The sequence below is a fragment of the Haematobia irritans genome, chromosome 1 (assembly GCF_050003625.1).
Source record: "Haematobia irritans isolate KBUSLIRL chromosome 1, ASM5000362v1, whole genome shotgun sequence".
Lineage (NCBI taxonomy): Eukaryota > Metazoa > Arthropoda > Insecta > Diptera > Muscidae > Haematobia > Haematobia irritans.
In genome coordinates, this window is record NC_134397.1 from 97,904,580 (window position 1) to 97,931,492 (window position 26,913).

The following is a 26,913-nucleotide window of genomic DNA, read 5'->3' on the forward strand; positions in this document are numbered from 1 at the left end:
TTCAAAGTTCAAAACATTTGCAACTAATATTAACCCCCATTTTCATAAAGCTCCGTTAGTGTTCCGTTAACTAACCAACTTTTAAACCGTATTATGGACGAAGCTGTCATCTTGCATATATATTCCATATGCCAGTTAGGAATTTGACTGACGAAAATTTTTCAGTTAAAGTTAACTGGAGAGAAGATATTTGCAATTTACTTTCTGTTAACTGGCAGTTAAAGCCTAACGGAGCTACATGAAAATGGCCGTAAGTGTCATATATATTTCAAAATAATTAAAGTATTTGTAACTTTTAACGATAAATGTTAATAGTTAATACTATAGCCATGCCGATTTATTACTTCTGCGCAACTTTTTTCCATTGGTTAGGATTAAACGGGCAATGATATCCTATTGTTCAGGTTCAAATAAATTTCGTAAGCCTTTTCCAAAAATTTCGTACAAATTTTTAATTTTACAGCTTTCCAAAGCTTGTTTTAAGACTTTTACTTTAGGCCACTGAACAGGCTAGTCAAGCACCCGCAATTTTTCATCGGAAGTCCATTGTTTTACCACGTTACACGTGTCCTAGAGGTCATGATCGCTCTGAATAATCCGTGCAGCTGGCATTTCTTCTTATAGGTCCTTATAACTATTTCAGGTAAAAAATAACGAAAAATAATGCCCTTAAAGAAGAAAATAATGCAGGGTGATTGTTAAGATGCAGTGTATTTTATTTTATAATATTGAATTTTATTTTAAAAATGTTCAATATTTATTTTATTTAAAAGTTCCAATTTTTGCCAGTGTATTAATCGATTATAAAAACCAAACATTTTATTGCTTGTAATTATTTTACGCATAGCTATGCTCTCTTGAATTTATTTAGCTACAAGAAATAACTGTTTTGAAAGCTCAGCTCACTTTGTATAAAAGCCATGCAACCTAAAATTTTGGCTCTCATTCGTTTTGTTTGTTACATTTGGTTTTTGTTCATTGTCACCAAGTTGTACACACAACATTACATACATAACATATGGTTATAATTTGGAAATAAACATACACCTGTTTGTTGAACATTCGTGTTTAATAAAATTTGGATTTTTTCGCTGATCTCTTTTTTTGGAACTTTTGAACATTTGCATCATATACGTGTATTTCGATTGCACGTCAACATAAATTTGGTGACCCCGACGTGATATTAAGATGAGTAACCCTCAGCCAACTGGTATGGAATCGTTCTTTAAGCGCAAAACAAAAATATTAAAGCTGCAATTAGAAAATTTCGAAAGGGGATTGAAAAACGCTAATGTGGACGATTTTGATGAAGCTACAGCCTCTGTAAAACTGGAAGTTTTAAATAAGCTTTACGATGATTTCGAATCGGCGCAAGAAAGTCTCGAGTGTGAGGACAACAACGAAATAGAAAGCAGTATTCCAACTCAAGCGCTATCAATCTACACTTCAGCCAAGACAATATTAACTCGGCGAATTATGGCATGTGAATTGGGGCGCAATGGTACCCACCCGCCTTTTGTGTGACAATCGACTATAGATCATAATTCGATTGTAATACAGCCGCAAAAAACTCGACTCCCTGTTTTAAAAATCCCAGTATTTAGTGGTTCTTATACTGAGTGCCCGGATTTTTATTCTATGTTTTCGACCGTGGTTCACAGCGATGATGAGTTGACAAAAATTGAAAAATTTCAGCATCTAAGGTCTAGCTTGTCTGGCCCAGCTTTGGATTCAATTCGCTCTTTGGAGATATGTGATGAAAATTATGAAAAGGCTATTGAAATTTTAAAAAAGAGATTTGATAACAAGCGTTTAAATTTTCAGGCACATATTCGAGATATTGTGTCGATTGCTAACGTTGAGGCAAGATCAGTGTCAAAGTTGAGACACTTGAGTGACACGGTAAATTCACATTTACGGGCTTTATTTTCAATGGGTACCAAGGAACAGATTGCAGACTGCTTGCTAATAAATATCATTAGTCGCAAATTGGATATCGAGACACAACGTAAGTGGGAAGAGCAGACACCGGTTAATAAAATCCCGACATGGAATTCGATGGACATTTTCCTGCAGAAAAGATGTCAGACGATGGAGAATGTAGAATGTGCAGAATTGAATCGACCAATAGAGCAGGTGGGATCTAACATGTATACTAACCCTAATATGCGTAAAAGATCATTAGTAGTAACATCTAACACTATAAATTATTTGGTATGCAATTCTCAATCGCATTCGATATTTAAATGCCCACATTTTCAATCGCAAACACCATATCAGCGATTCAAAGAAGCAAAACGTCTAGGCTTATGTCTTAATTGCCTTAAAAAGGGCCACAATGCCAAATCTTGCCTCTCAAGTGGCTGCCGGACATGCTCGGCTAAACATAATAGTTTGCTACATATGGAACCTCTTCAAGCCCCACAAGTCCAAATGCAAAATAGCCGCCCACAACTTAATCAAACTCACAACAACGAACATGGTATGATTGAACCCAATGTATCTACATCTGTTCAAAATAACTCAAATATTCCCACAAATTCAACTTTTGTTCAAAATACGTCTGCCTCAAACCAATCGGTCCACACCAATCGGTGTCCAACAACAATTCTCAGTTCATAAATAATGAAATTGAAACATTTCAAAACACTATTCTAGCCACAGCTATAATTTTTGCTAAAAACAGTGCTAATTCTCTCATCCCATGTAGAGCAGTTCTTGATTCTCGCAATTAAACTTCATAACATCGAGTTTCGCTCATAAATTACAGCTTAAACAGCACAAATCAACAACTTTGGTATCGGGTATTGGCCAGGCAAGTCTAAGTTCTGGAAAATTTATAAATCTTTTTATCCAATCTAAAGAAGGTTCAGAATCTACATGTCTCTCAGTAATTATCGTCCCATCCATAATGGATAACCAGCCAACGCAATCAATAGATATTTCGGCTTGGAATATTCCACAGCATATAAGGCTAGCAGATCCGCTATTTTTCAAATCTCAAGCAATCGATATGCTAATAGGTGGGGACATATTTTTTGAAGTACTTAAGCCAGGCAAAATTAAAATTGGAAATGGATTGCCAATTTTGCAAGAAACATCATTTGGCTGGGTACACGCTCACAAAAAATCGCTTCTGTAACATATACTCCCAAACATATTTTGCTTCAAGCATATACATTTTTGGGTATTGCCCAAACATTTATATGTTTGAGCTCTTCCAATAATAATATGTTTGAAAGCATATTGGTCTAAACAATATATGTTTGGGTAGTCTAAGTTCCAAACATTTTGTATTTTTGCATCCAAATTCAATAATGGTGTCTTCCAAAAAACAATATGTTATTATGTGAACATATAATATGTTTGGAAGCATTTTGCACCCAAAAATATTATATGCTTAAAAAAATTCTCCCAAACAATATTGTGCTCAAAATTGTATTTATTTATTTATATATTTACAATCATAATGAATTATGAAAATAAACAGGTAATATAGGTGCTAACAACATAGGTTTTCGACCTGAATGCTCAAAATTTTGTTTCTGCCCAATTGTATATTCCCCCACATCTTTCTCACTTCCTCGAGATTTTTTAGTTCTTAGCACCTTTTTCTGCAATACAAACATTGTAGAATAAATTATTCAATTGTATGATTTTTTTTATTTTAATTTTACTTTTTGCCGGACGGGGATTCGAACAGCGGACCACACAGTTTGTAAGGATCAAAGAAGTATCTGATCAATTGCCCAAGGAAAAATAAAATGTTAATTATGTAATAACAAGCAACAACCACCAACTTAATTCAATATCGCTCTCTGTTAAATAGCGCTCCAAGCTACTAAACACATATATGTTTATAGGCTATTTCTAAATTAATATATGTTTGCATCCAAGCATATTATATTTACAAACATTTTATGTCCCAAACATAATATGTTCTAACATATTAACATATATGTCCCAAACATGTTATGCTAGTTTATGAACATTATATGCTTGCACTCAAAAATATTGTGTTTAAAAATTTGTGTTCCAAACATATAATGTTTATAGCCAAACATATGAAAAACAGTCTTTTTCAACCGTGTAGTTGGTGGCGGTGGAAATAATTTGAAAAAATCGAATCATTGTTGTATCATTTCGAATACCTCGCAAATGAATGATAATGCTAATTTGGATCAAATTATTCGTCGATTTTGGGAAATTGAAAATCATTTGGAAACTAACATAAAACAAACAAAGGAAGAGATTGATTGTGAAAGACATTTCATTGAAAATTATTGTCGATAGCCATCTGGCGAATACTCAGTTCGATTACCTTTCAATATATCACCCAGTCTTCTTGGCGATTCATATCAATCAGCACTTCGTCGCTTTAAAAAATTAGAAAATCGTCTCATCAAAAACAAAGAAACTTATCGACAATACTCATCTTTTATCAAAGAGTACGAATTTCTTGGGCATATGTCATTAGTTACGAGCTTTCCTGAAAATAGCATGCGATATTTTTTACCTCATCACTGTGTGACCAAAGCTGACAGTAGTACAACAAAATTACGTGTTGTGTTCGACGGTTCTTCTAAATCATCATCTGGTCTCTCGCTCAATGATATTTTGATGTGCGGGCCAACCATTCAGTCAAACCTGTTTGATATTCTTTTGAGATTTCGATCATTCAACATTGCGCTTACTGGAGACATATGGAAAATGTATCGTTGCGTTAAAGTTTCATCTGAAGAAAGTTTTCTTCAATGCATTTTGTGGAAAGATAATCCATCAGAAGCTTTAAAAATATTCAAGCTTGATACCGTCACATATGGCACAAAATCTGCTTCGTTTTTGTCTGTTCGGGCTATGCACCAATTAGCAAAAGATGAAAAAGAGAACTATCCTCTTGGCTCAGAAACAGTTTTAAGAGATTTTTATGTCGATGACTTAATCACTGGTGGTGATTCGGTAGACGAAGTTAAGTCTAAATTAAATCAAACATCTTTACTGCTGGCTAAAGGAAAATTTAAAATAAGAAAATGGTGTTCCAGTGACATGCGTGTACTTGAGGATATAGACAATAGCGAAAAGGAATCATTTTTAAAATTTGATGACGGTACAGACATCACGAAAACTCTTGATTTAATTTGGGAACCAAATAGCGACAATTTTCTTTTCACAATAGCTCCATTTGAATCCAGCTCTAACATAACCAAAAGATCGGTTTTGTCCACGATTGCAAAATTGTATGATCCCTTAGGCCTCATAGGCCCTATTATTGTTAACGCCAAAATATTTCTCCAATCTTTATGGAGGGAAAAATTGTCATGGGATGAAAATATTTCTGATCACTTAAAGGAAATTTGGTTCAATTTGATTAACGAATTTCGATTTATTAACAATTGTAAATTTCAAAGAAGGGTCGTTGTACCAGAATCACATTACCACACGCTCACAAAAAATCGCTTCTGTAACATATACTCCCAAACATATTTTGCTTCAAGCATATACATTTTTGGCTATTGCCCACACATTTATATGTTTGATCTCTTCCAATATATAATGTTTGAAAGCCTATTGGTCTAAACAATATATGTTTGGGTAGTCAATTTCCAAACATTTTGTATTTTTGCATCCAAATTCAATAATGATGTATTCCAAAAAACAATATGTTATTATGTGAACATATAATGTTTGGAAGCATTTTGCACCCAAAAATATTATATGCTTAAAACAAATTCTCCCAAACAATGTTGTGCTCAGAATTTTATTTGTTTATTTATATATTTACAATCATAATGAATTATGAAAATAAACAGGTAATATAGGTGCTAACAACATAGGTTTTCGACCTGAATGCTCAAAATTTTGTTTCTGCCCAATTGTATATTCCCCCACATCTTTCTCACTTTCACGAGATTTTTTAGTTCTTAGCACCTTTTTCTGTAATACAAACATTGTAGAAGAAATTATTCAATTGTATGATTTTTTTTATTTTAATTTTACCTTTTGCCGGACGGGGATTCGAACAGCGGACCACACAGTTTGTAAGGATCAAAGAAGTACCTGATCAATTGCCCAAGGAAAAATAAAATGTTAATTTTGTAATAACAAGCAACAACCACCAACTTAATTCAATATCGCTCCCTGTTAAATAGCGCTCCAAGCTACTAAACACATATATGTTTATAGGCTATTTCTAAATTAATATATGTTTGCATCCAAGCATATTATATTTAAAAACATTTTTTACCACAAACATAATATGTTCTAACATATTAACATATATGTCCCAAACATGTTATGCTAGTTTATGAACATTATATGCTTGCACTCAAAAATATTGTGTTTAAAAATTTGTGTTCCAAACATATAATGTTTATAGCCAAACATATGAAAAACAGTCTTTTTCATCCGTGCAGGTTCATGCGTTTTGCGACGCAAGTATATCAGCTTATGGTACATGTATTTATATTGTAAGCGAGAAAACTTGGCAACAGTGAAAACGGACAGACGTATATTATTTCACGGAAAATTATTTTTGTATTTAATTTTTATTTGTTTTGGTAATATTATTAACCCAGGCAATTCTACTGCAAACATTGCAAGGAATATGCCTGGACGTATCTCACCTGATATGGAGTATGACGTGTCGGAGGTAGAAATACCTCTAACAAATCAATTGCAACAAGTACCCATTGCCGGCAACAACAATAATGAGCAAATCATAATTCAACCAAATGACCGCAAAAGGCAGCGGTTTGAAAATGCAACTGCACCATCAGATATAGTAATTCCAGACCTGTCGGAAAAACTAAGAAACTACAAACCCACTGACCAGAACAGGTTTGGCATTCTAGGAGTGTTGGCTGACGTCAACATTGAATGTCCCAGTACCAGCTCACAAGCTACAATGTTAATAACAACAAAAATACACTGAAACCAAAATGGTGTCCTCCAATATTCATTTATAATGTGAATATCAAAACCCTTGTAGATACTCTGCGCAGCACGATCCCACCTTTTTCTTTTAAAATCAAAAACATTAATAAAAACAAAAGCAAAATCTACTTTGCAGACACAAAGGTCCACACATCGATGATGGCAATTCTCAGGGAGAAGAACATCCATTCATATTCGTTCACGCCGAAGGAATTGAAACAAACTTCTCTTATATTAAGAGGTTTAGCATCTGACACTGAAATCGAAGAAATGAAAACTGAACTGGATAGTATCGTTCCTGACACTGTGGCAAGCATAGTCAAATTCACGACTTCAAATTCAATTAAAAACAAAATTGATACCGGCCTTTTCCTCGTATCTCTATTTCCAGGAAAAACAATAACTGATATTTCCAGAATAAAAAGTTTACAAAGCCAGATAATTGAATGGGAGAAGCCCAAACAAAAAGGAACTGACATACAATGCCGCAGGTGCCAGAGATGGGGGCACACCGCAAAAAATTGCAACTCCGGATACAGGTGTGTAAAATGCGACCAAAATCACAATCCAGGTGAGTGTCAGAGAACGCGCGAAGATAACAATGCACCATTTTGCAATAATTGTAAAGAGCCAGGACATCCCGCTAATTGGCGTGGCTGCCCCACATACAAAAAATATGCAGCAGCCAGGAAACAAAGATTTGCCAAAGCGGCAGAGGAACGTTCCATTGCAAGGAACAATGTCAAAAATGCAATTGGTGTTTCAAGCATCATTCCAGAGCAAAGTTTTGCCAGTCTTTTCAATCCACGTCCTGTGCAAAATATTTTACAAAAATCATCCGTTATAGAACAATTTATGAAATTGAGCTCACTTTTCCTTGAACCTGAAGAGTTGTCAATTGAACAAGAGATAAATATATTCCTGAGCGAATACACAAAAATGCCAAAATCAGAAGCCAAAGCTGAATTTATTCGAATTTTAAACAAAATCAAGACTAAATATGGACCATAGAGTCGTAAAACTATTAACCTTCAATGTAAGATCTCTGGTTGATTCCAGTAGACAAATTGATCTGTCAAATACTCTAGCTAATAACAATATAGACATTGGATTCATTCAAGAATGTCATCTGAAAGGGAAAAGAAGAGTAAAATTAGGTGGATACAATTTTGTCTATGACAACTCACCATTGGGTGTTGCTGTTGTTTGTAAAAACACATTTCATTATGAAAAAGTTATTTTAAATGATGTCAGCATCAAGACGTCCTTAATAAAAATTGAATCATTTTCCAATAATGCCACAAAAATATATTTGTTTGGGTCTGTTTACATACCATGTAATCACCCAGCCCAGCAACTTGAGAACGATTTAGAAAAATTACTCCGTCTTTGTCAGAGCTTTGATGCATTTGTTCTTGGCGGAGATCTCAATTCAAAAAATCGTGCATGGGGAGATACCATCGAAAATTCAAATGGTAAAACACTTCTTAATTGGCTTGAAAATAACTCTTTAGATGTTGTCAGATTATGCGATTCTTCACCTTCTTATCCAAATGGCCCCTCTTTTCTTGATCATTTTTTGGTCAGCTCTCAGCTTATCAACAGCAACTTGGCGAATTATGAAATATCATCATTACCATCTTTTTCCGACCATTTCCCGCTTAAACTTAATCTAAAACTTCAGCATACTGGCTTTCTTCTGCGAACTCCAAACATCATCACATCGTATAAAAACACCAATTGGAATAATTTTCGTCAAATCATGGATTCTGCCTCTAGTAGACTATTGCCGCAACACAACAACAATCTGGAAAATTCTGAAATTGATAATTTGATTAACGATTTCAACGAGACATTTAGGTCTATACATAACTCCCATTGTCAACAAATCCAAATTGTTGATAATAAATTCCCGCTATCAGAAAGAATTAAAAAGTTATTCAAACTTAAACACAACTGGCAAAGACAATTAAAAAACATCTTTCATCGTACTGGGAATAGAGTGAGTCCTAATTATACCATTCTTTCTAAACAAATCCAGTTATTGAAGATAATAATAAAAGAATCCGTTAACATTGAACAAGCAGAAAAATTCAAAAATAAGTTACAAAACATCAAACCAGGTCCGTCCGCCTTCAAGGAAATATACAAAATAACGGGTAAAGTAAAATTCCCCTTCTGCAGTCAAATCGTTATTAACAATGATATCTCCAAGAATCCCAATGCAATAGCCAACCATTTCCACCAATATTACAACACCGTCTTTCAAAGAACAGTACCACTTCATCCAGTTTCAGATTTGAATACAAAAGTGCCCGCTTATATTGGGGCTTCATCTCCACATATTTACTCATTTGATGATGATTTCAACGCATTTCAAAATTCTGACAACTTCCATTTCACAAATATAGAGCGGGTCGAAAATATTATCCACCATATAAACAATAAAAAATCAAGTGGTATTGATGAGATATCAAATTTTATTATAAAAAAATTCCCCAGTGCAACATTGAAACTGCTTACATGTTTATTTAACCACTGTATCAATAATGGTTATTCCCCCTCTGGGTGGAAAGTTGCAAAAATATTACCGATTAAAAAGAAAATTGACAGCTTGGAACCAGCTGATTTTCGTCCAATCTCCCTCCTGTCTAATATTGGGAAACTTTTTGAACACGTCATAAAAGAGAAAATGGAAAATGATTATATAATCGATCCCATACCAAACCACCAATTTGGTTTCAAAAAAGGTCACTCCACCCAACATGCACTTTTGAAATTTCACAACGACATAACATCAAATCTCAATAATAAAGTGTGCACAGTTGCCATTGCTCTGGACATTCAAAAGGCATTTGATTCCGTATGCCATATTGGAATCCTTTATAAACTTGTGGGACTGGGGACAGACCCATTCATTGTGAAAGTTCTCTCCAGTTATTTCACAGACAGAAAATTCTCAGTAAATATTCAAGGGACATCCTCCAGACTAGGTGAAGTAAACAGCGGGGTACCACAAGGCAGCGTTCTGGCACCATATCTCTTTAACATTTTCCTGAGTGATTTCCCTCATACTCATGCTGACTCGCAGGCAATCCTATATGCTGACGATTGTTTAATTTATGCCCACAGCACTTCTCCTGCAGATGCGCTACAAAAAGCAACGCAACACCTCCAACTCATTAGCGACTACTACATAAAGTGGGGAATATCAATCAATGCGTCAAAATCTGAAGCGATATGCATAAGAAATGCCTCTGGCAAAGGTCCCAGGTTTGTAGTTCCTGAGAGCAAATCACTAAAACTCACTCTGAATGGCATCGAAATTCCCTTTGAGACGGAAATAAAATATCTGGGAGTCACATTTGACAACTTGCTGAAATTCAACAATCATGCCCGGTTAATACTAAGAAAGACAAAAAGTATACTTGGATCATTCTCATACATTCTGGGTAATAAATACTTACCTCAAAATACAAAACTACTACTATATAAAGTTGCAATAAGACCAATCTTAATATACGGATTTCCAATCTGGTTCACTATCTCGCCGACAGTGGCTAATGAATTGGAAATCCTTGAACGAAAGATATTAAGAAAATGCGTCAACAAACATTACCAAAGTCGTGAAAAAAAATTCTCCAATTCCCACATCTATGAAACGTCTGGAGTCCAACCATTTTGTAGATACGCCCTCAACCTCCAACGCACATTCATCGAGAAGCTTGCATCACATGAAAATGAACTACTAAGTATAATCTACGACATTGAGCAAAACTCTAATTGGTCTGATTCTAAATACCTGTCATCTGTTGCCATAATTAACGAAATCATTGACAATGAATCAGACATTTATACCATGACGCAATTCTACCAGAAAACTACTCCTGGAACACATAGAGGATAAATGATAATCATAATTAACTATTATAATCTAGTCTATAAGAAGAAATATGTGCAATTATTCATACTAGACCATCAGTCATATTACAACACCTACGTACCTACCCAATGCTAATGCATATTCGTTCTAACTGTGATACTAGTATTAAGGAAAAATACTTACCATTGTACTCTAAAAACAATTATATTAGCCTTCGTCGCTAACATACATTTGTTAACTCGTTTTAAGTGTTTTGTATTCGTAGATTTAGAATTAAATATTTATTTACTTTAACAACAGACATTCGCGCTCTGTACGAAAACAACAAAGGTTAATGAGCAAGCCTTTTTTTTCATTCATCTCATGTGCATTCTACGCACAATCGATATTTTTTTACTACAAAGCAAGAGCTATTTTACATTACTTAACTGTGTATTAGAACAAGACGGATATAGTTCTAAGTTTACCATTAACTTATCGATAAGTTCTTATCTTCCATGTAATCGAAATTAATAAGCCTCAAATAAATATACTTACTTACTTACTTATATTGTAAGCCAGAAAAATGGTAACTTTCAAAGCCATCTTCTTTGTTCAAAATCTCGTGTGGCTCCTACACAAGTCATAACTGTTCCCAAGTTAGAACTTTGTGCAGCATTATTACATGCAGAGTTGACTTATTCAATTTAAAAAATGGACATATTTTGTGGAGATATATTTTGCTGGTCAGATTCGACAATTGTTTTGTCGTGGATTCGTGATCATTCGTCGAATTATCAAACTTTTATCTCAAATCGTATAAGTCGCATACAGTCGCTTACAAATTCTATGCAATGGAAATATGTTCCTATGGGCCAGAACCCGGCCGACTTAATATCAAGAGGAACAACTGCTCAAAATTTAGCTACGTCAAGATTATGGTTAAATGGGCCAGAATTTTTAATCCACCCATCAAATTATTGGCCAGAACAGCCACCAGCATTAACTAATTTGCCTGAAAAACGTAAACACGCTTTGATTGCCACATCAACCAAGATTTCTGATTTATCCCTTAACTGTAAATTTATATCATCGTTTGGAAAAGTAGCCAGAGTTTTTGCTTATATTTCAAAATTTGGTAATCATAATACAAAGTATCGAAAAGGTCCTTTAACTACTGTAGATGTCAAAAGAGGAAAAGAGTTGCTTATTCGTATGATTCAAAAAAGCAGTTTTCCTGTGGAATACGATACAATAATTAAAAACTTACAAATAAATTCATCAAGCCCGTTGTCATCATTAAATCCGTTTATTGATAAATTTGGCCTTTTGCGAGTAGGCGGTCGCCTCGAAAATTCATTATTAAGTTTTGAATCTCAACACCCAATCATACTAAAGGCCACGCATTAACAGAATCATTAATTAAATATTACCATAAGAAAAATTTGCATGCTGGCCCTCAATCGCTTTTGGCAATTGTAAGACTGGAGTATTGGCCGATAGGAGGGAGAAAGGAGGTGAGCCGAATTCTCAATAAATGTATTCGATGTTTTCGATTACGTCCCCAAGTAGTGGAGCATGTAATGGGACAGCTTCCAAGAGATAGAGTTCAAGGTATTCGTGCGTTTTTGGTGACAGGAGTAGATTACTGCGGGCCCTTATACTACAGATCTGAAATTCGGACCAAGTCTTCAATAAAATGCTATATAAGTTTGTTTGTATGCTTCGCGTCCAAGGCTATTCACCTTGAATTGGTGAAAGATCTATCGATACAGTCATTTTTAGCTGCTTTAAAACGCTTTATTAGCATTCGAGGAAAACCAAGCATTATCTGGTCTTATAATGCCACCAATTTTGTTGGCTCCAAAAATGAATTGGAGGAATTAAAGACTGTTTTTAAGCCAACAACACAACGATGCTGTTCATTCCCAATGTTTGGAAGATGGAATTCAATGGAAATTTATTCCTCCAAGATCTCCCCATTTCGGGGGACTCTGGGAGGCTGCTGTAAAAGTGGCAAAATTGCACATTCTCCAAACTGTTGGTCTTTCAATTTTAAGCTTTGATGATCTTCGAACTTAAATTTGCCAAATATCTGCCATAATGAATTCACGCCCTATATGTCCCATTTCAGAAAACCCTGATGATTTGAATGTTTTAACACCATCTCATTTTTTAACAGGTGCCCCAATGACTTCAGTTGCTGAACCAGATTTATCCAAGCTAAATATAAATCGGCTAGACCACTGGCAGCGAGTTTGCTATATGCAACAACTCTTCTGGAAAAAATGGAGCACTGAATATCTAACTATTTTACAGCAGAGAACAATATGGAAGTCTCGAACCAAAAACATCGATGTTGGAGCGATGGTATTGCTAAAAGATGAAAATCAGCCCCCGTTGAAATAGCAGTTGGGAAGAGTGGTCGATGTAACTAAAGGTCAAGATGGTGTTATTCGTGTGGTCTCACTTAAAACTACAAATGGAATTATTCGAAGAGCAGTGACAAAAATATGCCTTCTCCCTATTAATGAAGTTGAAACCTGTGCGCTTTCAAAGGAGGGAGGATGTTAAGATGCAGTGTATTTTATTTTATAATATTGAATTTTATTTTAAAAATGTTCAATATTTATTTTATTTAAAAGTTCCAATTTTTGCCATTTTAATCGATTATCAAAACCAAACATTTTATTGCTTGTAATCATTTTACGCATAGCTATGCTCTCTTGAATTTATTTAGCTACAAGAAATAACTGTTTTGAAAGCTCAGCTCACTTTGTATAAAAGACATGCAACCTAAAATTTTGGCTATCATTCGTTTTGTTTGTTACATTTGTTTTTTGTTCATTGTCACCAAGTTGTACAACATTACATACATAACATATAGTTATAATTTGGAAATAAACATACACCTGTTTGTTGAACATTCGTGTTTAATAAAATTTGGATTTTTTCGCTGATCTCCTTTTTGGAACTTTTGAACATTTGCATCATATACGTGTATTTCGTTTTATTTCGTCAAATTGGGCAATCCATCATTTTAATAAAAAACCATCCACCCTGCCAGCATTTCAAAGTTCCATTTCATCCTCATCGCTACCACAGACTCGTAAATGTCACCACAACCATCGCGAACTGTGATGGGGGAAGCATATCAAAAAGTACAAAATGTACATGAAAGTATTTTGCCATCACTACTGTTAGAAGAGCCATTTTATTTTTTGTGAAACGCCAAGCGCAACCAGCTTGTTATATTTTATTTAAATAAAAACGAAAATAAAGTTCTGAAAACATAGATATTACGCTTAAAATTGTGAAAGGTATATGGTGAACAATTTTCGACTTTTCAAATAGAATAAAGTGATCGTTTTTCAAATATTTTTCCAGGCACGCTGTCTCCATCGAAAATAAACAAACTGGCTGATAGACGCTGCAATATGTAACTTGCTACTTAAAACTCGACATCATTCTTTTATTAATGCAAAAAATTATGTTAAATGTGAGGAGATAAACCGAAAATGTTATATTTATAAGAAATTATAAATGTTTAATCAAATCAATAAACATCTACATAATCGTGTTTTACTTTATCACAATGATTCTTCTACAATTACCTTAAAATTCACTTTTTCTGATAGTTTGCAGGGGTTCTTATTGGCGTCCTTCGAAGTTGATCTAAATAGGCACCTAATAATTGCACTGATGAGAAACTTTTTCGTAGTAACTTGGCGTGGTACAACTTCTCAATAGTGACGGCGCTTTTCCGACGAGTTTTTGATGTCGTCTATGATTGTTTTCGACGTAGTGGGGATTCTCAGAAGCGCCCCCAAATTCAAAAAATGTTGGCAGGGTAGTAAAAGAATATTTTTGCAATTAAAATTTGGGTTATCGTATTAATCTTTTAAATTTTTCCAATTGACAATTGTTGATAAAAAAAGAACTTGAGGTCTGTATTTTAACCCTTTCGACCCTATTAAGTAACAAAACTGTAACGGTATCGAATGCTACTAGTGTCTTCTCCAAGTTGAATAAAAAACAGCTAATTTGGTTTACTATTAGTTAGTGTTGGGAAAGTAACGAGTATTTGATTACAAGTACTCGTTACTGACCCATTTTTTGAGTACTCTACTAGTAAATGAGTACTTAATATCTTCAATATCATTTTGTTTCTTCTTCTGGCGGTAGCAAGTTTGCGGATTGGAAACAAAATCATTGGGTTTTGGGAAAGTATTAATTAAAGTTTTGGAAAATCGGGTTTCCCTATTGAAATGACGAGAAAAAACAAAATTTGGCTTCACCTCAAAGAAAGTATTACAAAAAGGGAAAAATGTAACTTATTTCTTGTAAAGGATTACATTTGTTACTTGGGAAGAGCAATTGTAAAGGTGGGTATTAAGTTCGAGTTTAGCCGCTAAAAACATGATTTTTCACGATTACTTTTCTTTAATAATCCAATTTTAAGGGATACAAACTGTGTGAAAATTTGCTTTGGGCTTTTCCCCATCAAGTTATAATGAAATTTGCAACAAATATGTATAATTTCATGCATTTTTCTTACTGATTTAGTTTTCACTTTAGCGATTTTAGCGGCTAATCTTAATACCCACCTTAAAGGTGGGTATTAAGTTCGAGTTTAGCCGCTAAAGGTGGGTATTAAGATCGAGTTTAGCCGCTAAAACGTCTTTTTTTCACGATTACTTTTCTTTAATAATCCATTTTAAGGAATACAAACTTTGTGAAAATTTGCTTTGGACTTTTCCCCACCAAGTTATAATAAAATTTGCAACAAATATGTATAATTTGCAACAAATATGTATAATTTTCCTAAATTTCTATTGTCTACCTGTAATCGATACCTGTCATCGTAATCGATGTGTTTTCGTTTTTTTTAAATAAATATATCAATGTTCGTGATAGTGTATAAAGAAAGAAAACACCAGCAGAATAACAACCCTTTCATTTGTCTTCATTTTGGAATCTTCAATTATCAGGTAATATTCAGTGACACTAACCTTTTGCAACAAAAATGTTTTATGATTTTTTATATTTGTAGGTATTGAAATTGTAAAAGGAGGACAAAATCGTTAGGCAGCAACTTATTAAAAGTGAAAAGTACAAGAAGAAGAAAAAGTGCGTTTTACAGTTGATAATATCACACGGAAATTGGAAATAGTGGAATAATAAACTAATATTTCAAAGAGATTCGATGCTGTTGATTCTTAATAAATATATTCAACATATTAATAAAACATGTCTTTTATTGAAGATAAAATTGCTTATAGAAATAAATAAAATTGTATTTAAAAACGAAGGTAAGCAGTTCTAATTATGAAGTAAAAGTTTTACCACAAATGTGTAAGATTTGTCGAAATGAATGAAAAAATTTCAATAAAATCATTCCATATATGAATTCAAATTAGTTAAATTTTTTCATTCTGTAGTATAGTGGTATATAAATATAGAAAAATGTTAACTAATATATGGAATGCATTATTCCTAATTTCTACGAAAATCACATCGTTCAAACAAATAAAAATGTCTTTGGCGCTATACGAAGTTCAACTTTCTTCACAATGAGTTCATTTTAACTTAAAGAAGGGGTCACTTTTTTCTGGGTGCAAGTAGAGAGCAGCATATCTTATATATATATATATATATATATATATATATATATATATATATATATATATATATATATATATATATATATATATATATATATATATATATATATATATATCTGGTCTTTTAGGGACAGCTTTTGAAATATCAGGTACTCAGGCTGTCATAGGTGATTTGGGAGGGTAAAATGTACCTTGATATGACAAACCACCCTGTCATATACACCAATGTAATGATTCAGGACTTTATTTTCATTTATATACCTTGAACAATTATCTTATTCTGGAATATAAATCCTTATGGCATGGATATTTCACGATATGCTTACGCGCCAAGAACACCGGGTCAAGAACCAATCTAACCTGCCTGAGCTAGTCAGGGGACCATCTTTCCATGCCTCAATGACTCTGTGGATATGTTCTTTAACCAAATATGTTTTCTTGTGCCAGTGGCATTTAATATCCGGCGCGTAACATATATATATATATATATATATATATATATATATATATATATATATATATATATATATATATATATATATATATATATATATACACCGAAAAAAAAGTTTACTATTTTTTATGAAAAATGAACTAACCCATAGTAAGAATGACCATGATTTGGCGCCAAAGATTTTTTTCATCTAGATAAGTTCATGATTTTCTTATAAATTAGTTCATGTATTGCATCGTATTTTAGTTCATTATTACTATGCTGTGGGAAGAATATAGTTAAACTAATTCAAAATATTCCTGCTATCCGGAAAAATGAACAATTTTTTGGGAAACTTGTATTAAGAAATTGGTTTGAAATAAACTGTTCGTCGGTATAATTTTCAAAAACGTAGAGAAATTGAGGAATCAAAGGTACAACAAGCCTGTATATAACTAAGAAATTTTTCGTACAAAACAAGTCAATTTTCTATAACCACCAGTATTTCATTTCAAAAAATTATTATTATATTACACAAAACTATGGCTTATGATATACAATAAAGGAAATATTTTTATTCGTACGTTGGATGCAGTTACTTGTCGGTAGTTAGTAATTGCTTATTCAAAAGAGTAATATTCAATGTTATTAGGACTAACTAATTAATTTAAATTTCCATGTTTTCTATCCATATGAAAGATATATGCGGCATAAGTTGCTATATTCATTGAATTGTTGTCCAATTTCATCGATTTTGGCTAACTTTTGTTTGGCGGATTTGTCTTATAAGCATCTGAAATTGCAATGTTATACAAAATATAAGAAAAATATTATCGAATTCTATTGTTCACATTTTTAACTTACGGCTTTCAAGAGTATTTTCTAGAGCCAATAAAGATGTCAGCTTAGTTAGCATTAAACAGTAAGAATACTCCAAAAAATTACCATTACAAGGCCTGTCTACCTGCAAATAAAAATAATTATTTTTAATAAATTGAAATTTTGGTTTTATTAAAAACGGACAAAATACCGTTTATAGAAAAACTTACCACATTGAAAAATCCATCCAGTAGGTACATTATTAGAATCACATCCATGGACTAATGGGGCGTCATTGAAATTATTCTCAGAATATATTTGAAATAAAAAATATTATAAAATTAGACATAATTTCCACTTTTTAGTATAGCATTTAATATTTAAGGTGGATATTAATTTCGAGTTTAGCAGCTAAAAAAATAAATAATCTTTATAAAAAACTTGGTTTGGACTATTCTCCATCAAGATTTATGTAAATTTGTATCGAAGACGTATAGTTTTATACTTTTCTTAGTGATTTTTTTTTAATTTTAGCGGCTAAACTCGAACTTAGTACTCACCTGTAGGAATTGCTGTAACATAAAAAATATAGATTAAAAAACAATTGTTACATCTCCAACCTGTGATCCAGATGTAGAATAAATATAAATCATCCTATTACCACACATGTTGTAAATTTTTTATGTAAATCAATTAAAAATCCGCACTAATTTTAAACTATTAACAGAAATATACAGTTCCTTAATCTGTTATTTGTTTTTTATCAATAAAAAGCGTTTTTGATTACTCTAATATCACATCATTCACTTCTCAGTTTCTAAAATATATTTTCATTAATAAACACCAACACCGCACGTACAATTTTGCAAAATTAAATCCACGTGTGCACTTCATAAATGCATCAACAGAACTGAATTCAGCAATAAAACTCAAAGACACAAATAGTCATAAAGGATACATACCGTAAAGAAAAACAACTCCACACACGCACACACGATCCCTTTCTGATCTCGCTATTGCAAGAAAACAACTCTCATCACAAAAGATACAAACAACACACAAGGAACATTCCATTGTCTCTAGAATCAAAACAACCAACAACAGCATAAATGACGCAATAACAAACACAAACAATCATACGAGATATACACAAAATGTCTCTAAAAACTCCCTCACATGATGCACTCACATTTTCCAGTAGCACGTTTATTGATTAGTTGGAATTCTATCTATAAGTTAAGGTAAAATATATACCAAATCTATGAGGAATCTATAAAAAATTATATACACCCGTCAAGGATTATATTAACTACTTTTTATTCTACTTTATCTAAAATGTTCAATGTGAGGAAAAACACTCCAACTTATAATAAAAAGGGAAATAATCTGTAGGAAGCCATCATACGAATCGGTAATGTCGTTAAGTTACTTTTTACTACAAAATTTTTTTTTTCCATACAAAATTTTTTCTTAGTAAATTGTCCACATTTCGTAGTAAGATTTTTATATTGTCCATGTATTTTTATAATAGAATCAACGATGCATTAACTACTGTGTTGGAAATTTATTTAAGGAAAAATCCTTCCCATTTCTTAGTTAGTGAACTAAAAAACATTTACTGAATTTTTATAAGTTTTCCTTTAGCTAAGTTAATTTTCGTTGTGGTTACGAAAAATGAACTATATTACAGTAAATTTGTTGAACTATGTGAAAGTTACAATGGTCCTTAAATTTACAAGACACTTTTTTTTCTGTGTATATATATATATATATATATATATATATATATATATATATATATATATATATATATATATATATATATATATATATATATATATATATATATATATATATATATATATATATATATATATATATATATATATATATATATATATATATATATATATATATATATATATATATATATATATATATATATATATATATATATATATATATATATATATATATATATATATATATATATTGTAGGTACATCCTGTTACTATTTTTACTTGTTTTTGAAATATCTACTATCAACTCAGCACACATTGAATTTTATAAATTTATTTTTTTTTTAGTTTGTTCAAATGCATTTTTTCCATTCAAGAATTCACTTTGTAATCACACAGAAATAAACTGAATTTCTATAAAATATAAAAATAAGTCTTTCATGGGGGGGAGACTACAATTTGGCGATCCTACCCGATTGAATCTACATTAATTTTAAATATAGTCGAGCTATGAATGCAGGATAATAGAAGGAAGAAATAAGCGATTGCATCAATCAAAATAACTGCAATTGAATTCCAACAATATAATCTTGATTGAGACAATAGAATCGGATGTATTACAAATCGGGGAGAAGTTTCTGGTGCACGGTTGAGACAACGTATCAAATCTAAAAATTGGATTTCTTGAAGTCTAGCATCAATTACCCAAATAATAGTTTTATGTGAAGTTATTCATCTCATCTCATTCCTCTCATCAATCCTCACCATTCGGATACCATCAAATAGCTCTAAAACATTGGCTTTGGATACAAGAAATTTATAACAGCTAGTAAGTCAAAGAATCTAGAGATAAACCCAAGCTCCTAGTGGTTAAAATTTTGCCACATTCATATCTAGTATATTACATTTTCATTATTTGTATAACACATACACCCCTATACTCCAATACTATTTATACATTATTGTGTCTGGTCTTATTATAAGTTTTTATTTTGTGAACTGCTTCCCTGAACTAACAATGCCAAACTCACCAACGCGCACAGAAAACCAAGGTTCAACCGATCCTTGTAACAACAGTGGGGGAATTAACGAGCAATCGGTATTGGCTAATGGTTACAATATGTTGAATAGGACTAACGCACGCTCACAAAAAATCGCTTCTGTAACATATACTTCCAAACATATTTTGCTTCAAGCATATATATTTTTGGGTATTGCCCAAACATTTTGATGTTTGATCTCTTCCAATATATAATATGTTTGAAAGCATATTGGTCTATGTTTGGTATATGTTTGGGTAGTCTAAGTTCTAGGGATCTATAGTACAAACCAATAATCGATTTTTCGACTTTTCTATTATTGACTTTTAATCAAAAATCGATTTTCGATTATTTTTACCATTCAAAATTCGAATATTCGATTTTTCGTAATCGAATTTCATAGAAATAATGATTATACAAAATATTCGATTTTATGAAATCTATTTTGTTTTTGCGAGTTGGAGAGAAATGCAAAAATTAGTGTTCTAGTCAAACATGTTAATTTTTTTTTTAAATTTGTTTAATATATTTTTAAAATGTTAAGTATAAAATTTTTAACATGTACGAATCATTTATCATTATTTCACAAAATAAATTCAAGGAAATTGAAAACACAAAGGATTCATTTAAACCAATTTGATATTTAACTTAATCAAATCAATATTTTTATTCTTATTGGTAATAGAATTCTATAAATAAAAATGAAGAAATATCTCGGTATTTTTCAATTAAATTGAAACCAATGAATGATTGATAATCAAAATTAAAAATTATATGAAAATCTAAAATCGATTTTGCGATTATTTTTAGGTTAATAATCGATTTCGATTTTTTTAGATTTTCATGCCAAAATTCGAATAATCGATTAATCGATTTTCGATTTATAGATCCCTACTAAGTTCCAATCATTTTGTATTTTTGCATCCAAATTCAATAATGTTGTCTTCCAAAAAACAATATGTTATTATGTGAACATATAATATGTTTGGAAGCATTTTGCACCCAAAAATATTATATGCTTAAAAAAAATCCTCCCAAACAATATTGTGCTCAAAATTTTATTTATTTATTTATATATTTACAATCATAATGAATTATGAAAATAAACAGGTAATATAGGTGCTAACAACATAGGTTTTCGACCTGAATGCTCAAAATTTTGTTTCTGCCCAATTGTATATTCCCCCACATCTTTCTCACTTCCACGAGATTTTTTAGTTCTTAGCACCTTTTTCTGTAATACAAACATTGTAGAAGAAATTATTCATTTGTATGATTTTTTTTATTTTAATTTTACCTTTTGCCGGACGGGGATTCGAACAGCGGACCACACAGTTTGTAAGGATCAAAGAAGTAGCTGATCAATTGACCAAGGAAAAATAAAATGTTAATTTTGTAATAACAAGCAACAACCACCAACTTAATTCAATATCGCTCCCTGTTAAATAGCGCTCCAAGCTACTAAACACATATATGTTTATAGGCTATTTCTAAATTAATATATGTTTGCATCCAAGCATATTATATTTACAAACATTTTATGTCCCAAACATAATATGTTCTAACATATTAACATATATGTCCCAAACATGTTATGCTAGTTTATGAACATTATATACTTGCACTCAAAAATATTGTGTTTAAAAATTTGTGTTCCAAACATATAATGTTTATAGCCAAACATATGAAAAACAGTCTTTTTCATCCGTGCGGCACCGAAGTTTCCGCTGCATCAATAAAACTACCGAATTTTTGGACTAATTGTCCAGAAGCATGGTTTATCCATGCCGAAATGCAATTTGCAACCAAAGGGATCTCAGTGGATAAGACAAAATATGAATACATCGTTACAGCTTTGCCACAGGAAGTAATTATGACCGTTTTGGATGTGATTCAGAATCCCCCTAGTGAAAATAGATATGAACATTTGAAAGATGTTTTGATTCAGAGACACACAATTAGTGAAGGTAGACGTTTGGATAAGGTTTTGTCTGATTCGGAAATAGGAGATCAGAAACCCCCTGAATTTTATCGATCAATGTCCTTAATGGCAGGCACAAGATTTGGTCAGGACGTCTTGAAACGGCTCTGGCTACGGAAATTACCTAAGAGTCTTAATATAGCATTGACGGGATCAAATGTGACAAATGTGAGCGAACTATTGCAATTGGCAGATAGTATTTGGGAGGTGTTACAGAAGGACGAGTTGTCAGTAATTGGAGCATCGGCACCTTCACAGAAAACGTCGTCTGTGGCGGATTTGGGTAAAGTAGTTGAAGGATTAGTTAAGGCCACTAGTAACATATGTGAAGGTTTTCAAAATCTATCACTAGAAGTGTCTGCAATAAGGCGCTAGTTGGAAGAATTTAAATATAAGGATCCAGCGGAAAGATTTAGACAACGAAGTTCTCGGTCACGAAGCCGAAAAAGTAATTGGCTGTGCAGATTTCACTATAGATTTGGTAAGGATGCTAGGAACTGTGAACAACCTTGTTCTTATAATCAAAATAGAGATAGTTCAAAAAACTAGATAAACCCATTGCAGAAGCGACGGGCAATGGGTGTGCAGAAGTATCGACACGTCGCCTTTTTATTTACGACAAGTCGAATAAATTAAAATTTCTCGTAGACAGTGGGGCAGATATATCTATTTTACCGGCATCAAAATTTAACGGGGACAAAAGAGTTTCGAATGTGATTCTGACAGCTGCCAACGGCACAGCGATTCAGACCTACGGTAAGAAATTAGTAAACGTGGACTTGGGATTGCGCCGGGAGTTTCAGTTTATGTTCACTTTGGCAAACATTGATAGGCCTATAATAGGTGCAGATTTCCTGCATAAATACGGGTTGTTGATTGACATCAGGAATAAGGTTATAGTCGATCCTCTGACAAATTTGAAAATTTCAGCATGTTCACAAATATGTAATATTAATTTACCAAAGATTTTTTCGTGCCAAAATAAATATACTTCTCTGTTGAAAGAGTTCCCTTCGCTGATTTCTGAGCCAGACTATACACAACCCGTTAAACACTCGACGGTACACAGGATAGTGACCAATGGACCGTTGCCATTTACCAAGCCCAGACGACTAGATCCTATAAAGTATAAGATTGCCAAAGCGGAATTTGACTATTTAGTAAAATGCGGAATATGCAGACCATCCGATTCTAGTGTTGCTTCGGCTTTGCATTTAGTTCCCAAGAAGGACCCAGATGACTGGCGTCCTTGTGGAGACTTTAGACAACTAAACGCCGTCACAGTACCTGATAGGTACCCCATACCTCACATACATGACTTGAATGTGAACCTGAAAGGAAAAAGAATTTTTTCTAAGTTGGACTTAGTTAGGGCCTACCATCAGATTCCGATGGCACAGGAGGACATATACAAGACAGCCATAACGACACCGTTCGGAATGTTCGAATTTGTTCGAATGCCTTTCGGGTTGAGAAATTCGGCACAAACTTTCCAACGTTTCATAAACGAAATATTCAGAGGACTAGAGTACGTGTTTGTATATATTGATGATGTATTGGTTTTTAGCGAAAATGAGGAAGAACACATACAACAACTTCGTACAATTTTTAAAAGGTTACAGGACTACGGGTTGAACATTAAGCCAGGGAAGTGTATATTTGGCGTGACCAGTGTCGATTTCCTTGGTCATAATATTTCAGAAGAAGGGGTCAGACCACCGGAGGAGAAGGTTTCAGCCATTCGGAATTTCGAAAAGCCAAATTCCGTAAAATTGGTTCAAAAGTTTATGGGCATGATTAACTATTATCATCGATATATTCCTAAACTTGCTGAAATGGCCAGCCCTATACATGAAATGATAAATCGCGCATTGAAAGAAAAAAGAAAGACGTGACCTGGGAGGTTCGAGCTGAAGAAGCTTTTGCAGATATAAAGAAGGCTTTTGCTTGTCGAATTCTGTTGAGCCATTTTGATGAGAGTTCAAAATTGATATTGACGGTAGATGCGTCTGGTACGGCGATCGGAGGAGTTTTACAACAGGTACGCGACAAGATTACAGAGCCTTTAGCAATTTTTTTCCAGGAAATTGACAGATGCAGAATCAAAGTATAGTGTTTTTGACCGAGAGTTGTTAGCGATTCATGATAATATAAAGCATTTTTGATATATGCTCGAAGGTAGATGTTTCACCGTCTATACGGATCATAAACCGCTAGTACGTGCTTTAGGGTCAAGGACGGAAAGGAGCCCAAGACAAATCCGACAACTGGAATATGTGTCACAATTCACTAATGATAGATCTTTCGAGGTAATGATAGATCTTTCGAGGTAATGATAAAGATCTTTCGAGATATGTGCCTTTAAGTCTACAGATGTAGATTTGAGGACTTTGAGCATCGAACAGAAAAAAGATAAGGAGCTTTCTGAAGCAACAAGTTCCAAAGATGCGCATCTAAATTTGAAATTAATTGAAGTTCCTATGTTTAACGTTAGCCTGTGGTGCGAAGTGGCACAAGAGGAACCGCGTCCCTATATTCCACAAAGTATGCGTAAAGTTGTTTTTGAGAAATTGCATTGCATTTCCCACCCAGGAATACGGGTTACTCGCCGCCTGATATCAAGGCGGTGTTACTGGCCACGTATGAGCAAAGAGATTAACGTTTGGGCAAGAGATTGTATAAGTTGTCAGAGTTCAAAAGTTACAAGGCATACTAAGTCGCCAGTAATGAAAATGGATATTCCTAAAGGTAGGTTCGAACATATCCACGTAGATATTGTTGGTCCGCTACCACCGTCACGTAATCATCGTTATTTGTTAACCGTTATTGACAGGTATACGCGTTGGCCAGAAGCATATCCTCTGAGAGATATTTCTGCAGTGGCAATAGCTCGGACAATATTTTCAGAATACATATCGCGGTTCGGAGTGCCTCTCACGATATCGACCGATAGAGGTACACAGTTTACATCGAAGGTGGTTCACGGAGTTGACTGATTTACTCGGAAGTCATAGGATTACTACGACAGCTTATCACCCACAATCAAATGGGATAGTTGACAGAATACGACTCTCAGCTGATATATAAATTGAAAGAAAATTTTAAGACTGTTCGTTCCGCTTTATCACATCAAAGGGCACGAGTAACGAGGTATATGTATCCAAGGATCTTTTTGGTTGCAAATATGTATTTGTACGCGTGGAGAACAGGCGTTCGTTGCAAAGGCCATACGAAGGGCCATTTAAAGTCATTGAAAAGGACAAGAAATTTTCAAATTCGAAATAAACGGACATATCAAAACAATATCGATTGATAGAATTAAACCCGCATATGTTGATACCCACAATGAAAGCTTGGAGAAGGCTCAGAGCCCAGTAAAAAACAAAAAAGGTGACGTTTAATTTATTGAGAATTGACTTTGTAATCGCACAGAAATAAACTGAATTTCTATAAAATATAAAAAATAAGTCTTTCACGGGGGGAGACTACAATATATATATATATATATATATATATATATATATATATATATATATATATATATATATATATATATATATATATATATATATATATATATATATATATACTATATATATATATATATATAATATATATATATATATATATATATATATATATATATATATATATATATATACATATATATTATATATATATATATATATATATATATATATATATATATATATATATATATATATATATATATATATAAACTTTTTTTTAAAAAAAAACGCATAAAATTTGCCAAATCTCATCGGTTCTTTATTTGAAACGTTAGATTGGTCCATGACATTTACTTTTTGAAGATAATTTCATTTAAATGTTGACCGCGGCTGCGTCTTAGGTGGTCCATTCGGAAAGTCCAATTTTGGGCAACTTTTTCGAGCATTTCGGCCGGAATAGCCCGAATTTCTTCGGAAATGTTGTCTTCCAAAGCTGGAATAGTTGCTGGCTTATTTCTGTAGACTTTAGACTTGACGTAGCCCCACAAAAAATAGTCTAAAGGCGTCAAATCGCATGATCTTGGTGGCCAACTTACCGGTCCATTTCTTGAGATGAATTGTTCTCCGAAGTTTTCCCTCAAAATGGCCATAGAATCGCGAGCTGTGTGGCATGTAGCGCCATCTTGTTGAAACCACATGTCAACCAAGTTCAGTTCTTCCATTTTTGGCAACAAAAAGTTTGTTAGCATCGAACGATAGCGATCGCCATTCACCGTAACGGATTGCGTCCAACAGCATCTTTGAAAAAATACGGTCCAATGATTCCACCAGCGTACAAACCACACCAAACAGTGCATTTTTCGGGATGCATGGGCAGTTCTTGAACGGCTTCTGGTTGCTCTTCACTCCAAATGCGGCAATTTTGCTTATTTACGTAGCCATTCAACCAGAAATGAGCCTCATCGCTGAACAAAATTTGTCGATAAAAAAGCGGATTTTCTGCCACTGATTT

General features: G+C 33.2%; 3 protein-coding genes and 3 long non-coding RNA genes across 6 annotated transcripts; 4 read left to right on the plus strand and 2 right to left on the minus strand.

The window, feature by feature from the left end:
• Positions 1 to 1,638: 1,638 nt before the first annotated feature.
• LOC142228850 (uncharacterized) lies at positions 1,639 to 2,622 on the plus strand. Its single transcript, XM_075299377.1, has one exon. The coding sequence runs from the start codon at positions 1,639 to 1,641 to the stop codon at positions 2,620 to 2,622; it is 984 nt and encodes a 327-aa protein (XP_075155492.1).
• An 802-nt stretch (positions 2,623 to 3,424) lies between these two features.
• LOC142240364 (uncharacterized) lies at positions 3,425 to 3,786 on the minus strand. The gene is made up of 2 exons (XR_012723249.1): positions 3,678 to 3,786; positions 3,425 to 3,614 (listed from the first exon to the last, which is right to left on the minus strand). It is a non-coding gene; the product is annotated as an uncharacterized LOC142240364 (long non-coding RNA).
• Positions 3,787 to 4,500: 714 nt separating this feature from the next.
• On the plus strand, positions 4,501 to 5,203 carry LOC142228860 (uncharacterized). Its single transcript, XM_075299390.1, has 2 exons — positions 4,501 to 5,107; positions 5,193 to 5,203. The coding sequence occupies exons 1-2, from the start codon at positions 4,501 to 4,503 to the stop codon at positions 5,201 to 5,203; spliced, it is 618 nt and encodes a 205-aa protein (XP_075155505.1).
• A 541-nt stretch (positions 5,204 to 5,744) lies between these two features.
• Positions 5,745 to 6,110, minus strand: LOC142219848 (uncharacterized). The gene is made up of 2 exons (XR_012717810.1): positions 5,998 to 6,110; positions 5,745 to 5,934 (listed from the first exon to the last, which is right to left on the minus strand). It is a non-coding gene; the product is annotated as an uncharacterized LOC142219848 (long non-coding RNA).
• Positions 6,111 to 11,509: 5,399 nt separating this feature from the next.
• On the plus strand, positions 11,510 to 12,205 carry LOC142228865 (uncharacterized). The gene has a single exon (XM_075299402.1). It carries the CDS (start codon positions 11,510 to 11,512, stop codon positions 12,203 to 12,205), a length of 696 nt encoding a protein of 231 aa, XP_075155517.1.
• A 2,780-nt stretch (positions 12,206 to 14,985) lies between these two features.
• Positions 14,986 to 15,776, plus strand: LOC142240371 (uncharacterized). Its single transcript, XR_012723250.1, has 3 exons — positions 14,986 to 15,180; positions 15,258 to 15,441; positions 15,518 to 15,776. It is a non-coding gene; the product is annotated as an uncharacterized LOC142240371 (long non-coding RNA).
• Positions 15,777 to 26,913: the final 11,137 nt, after the last annotated feature.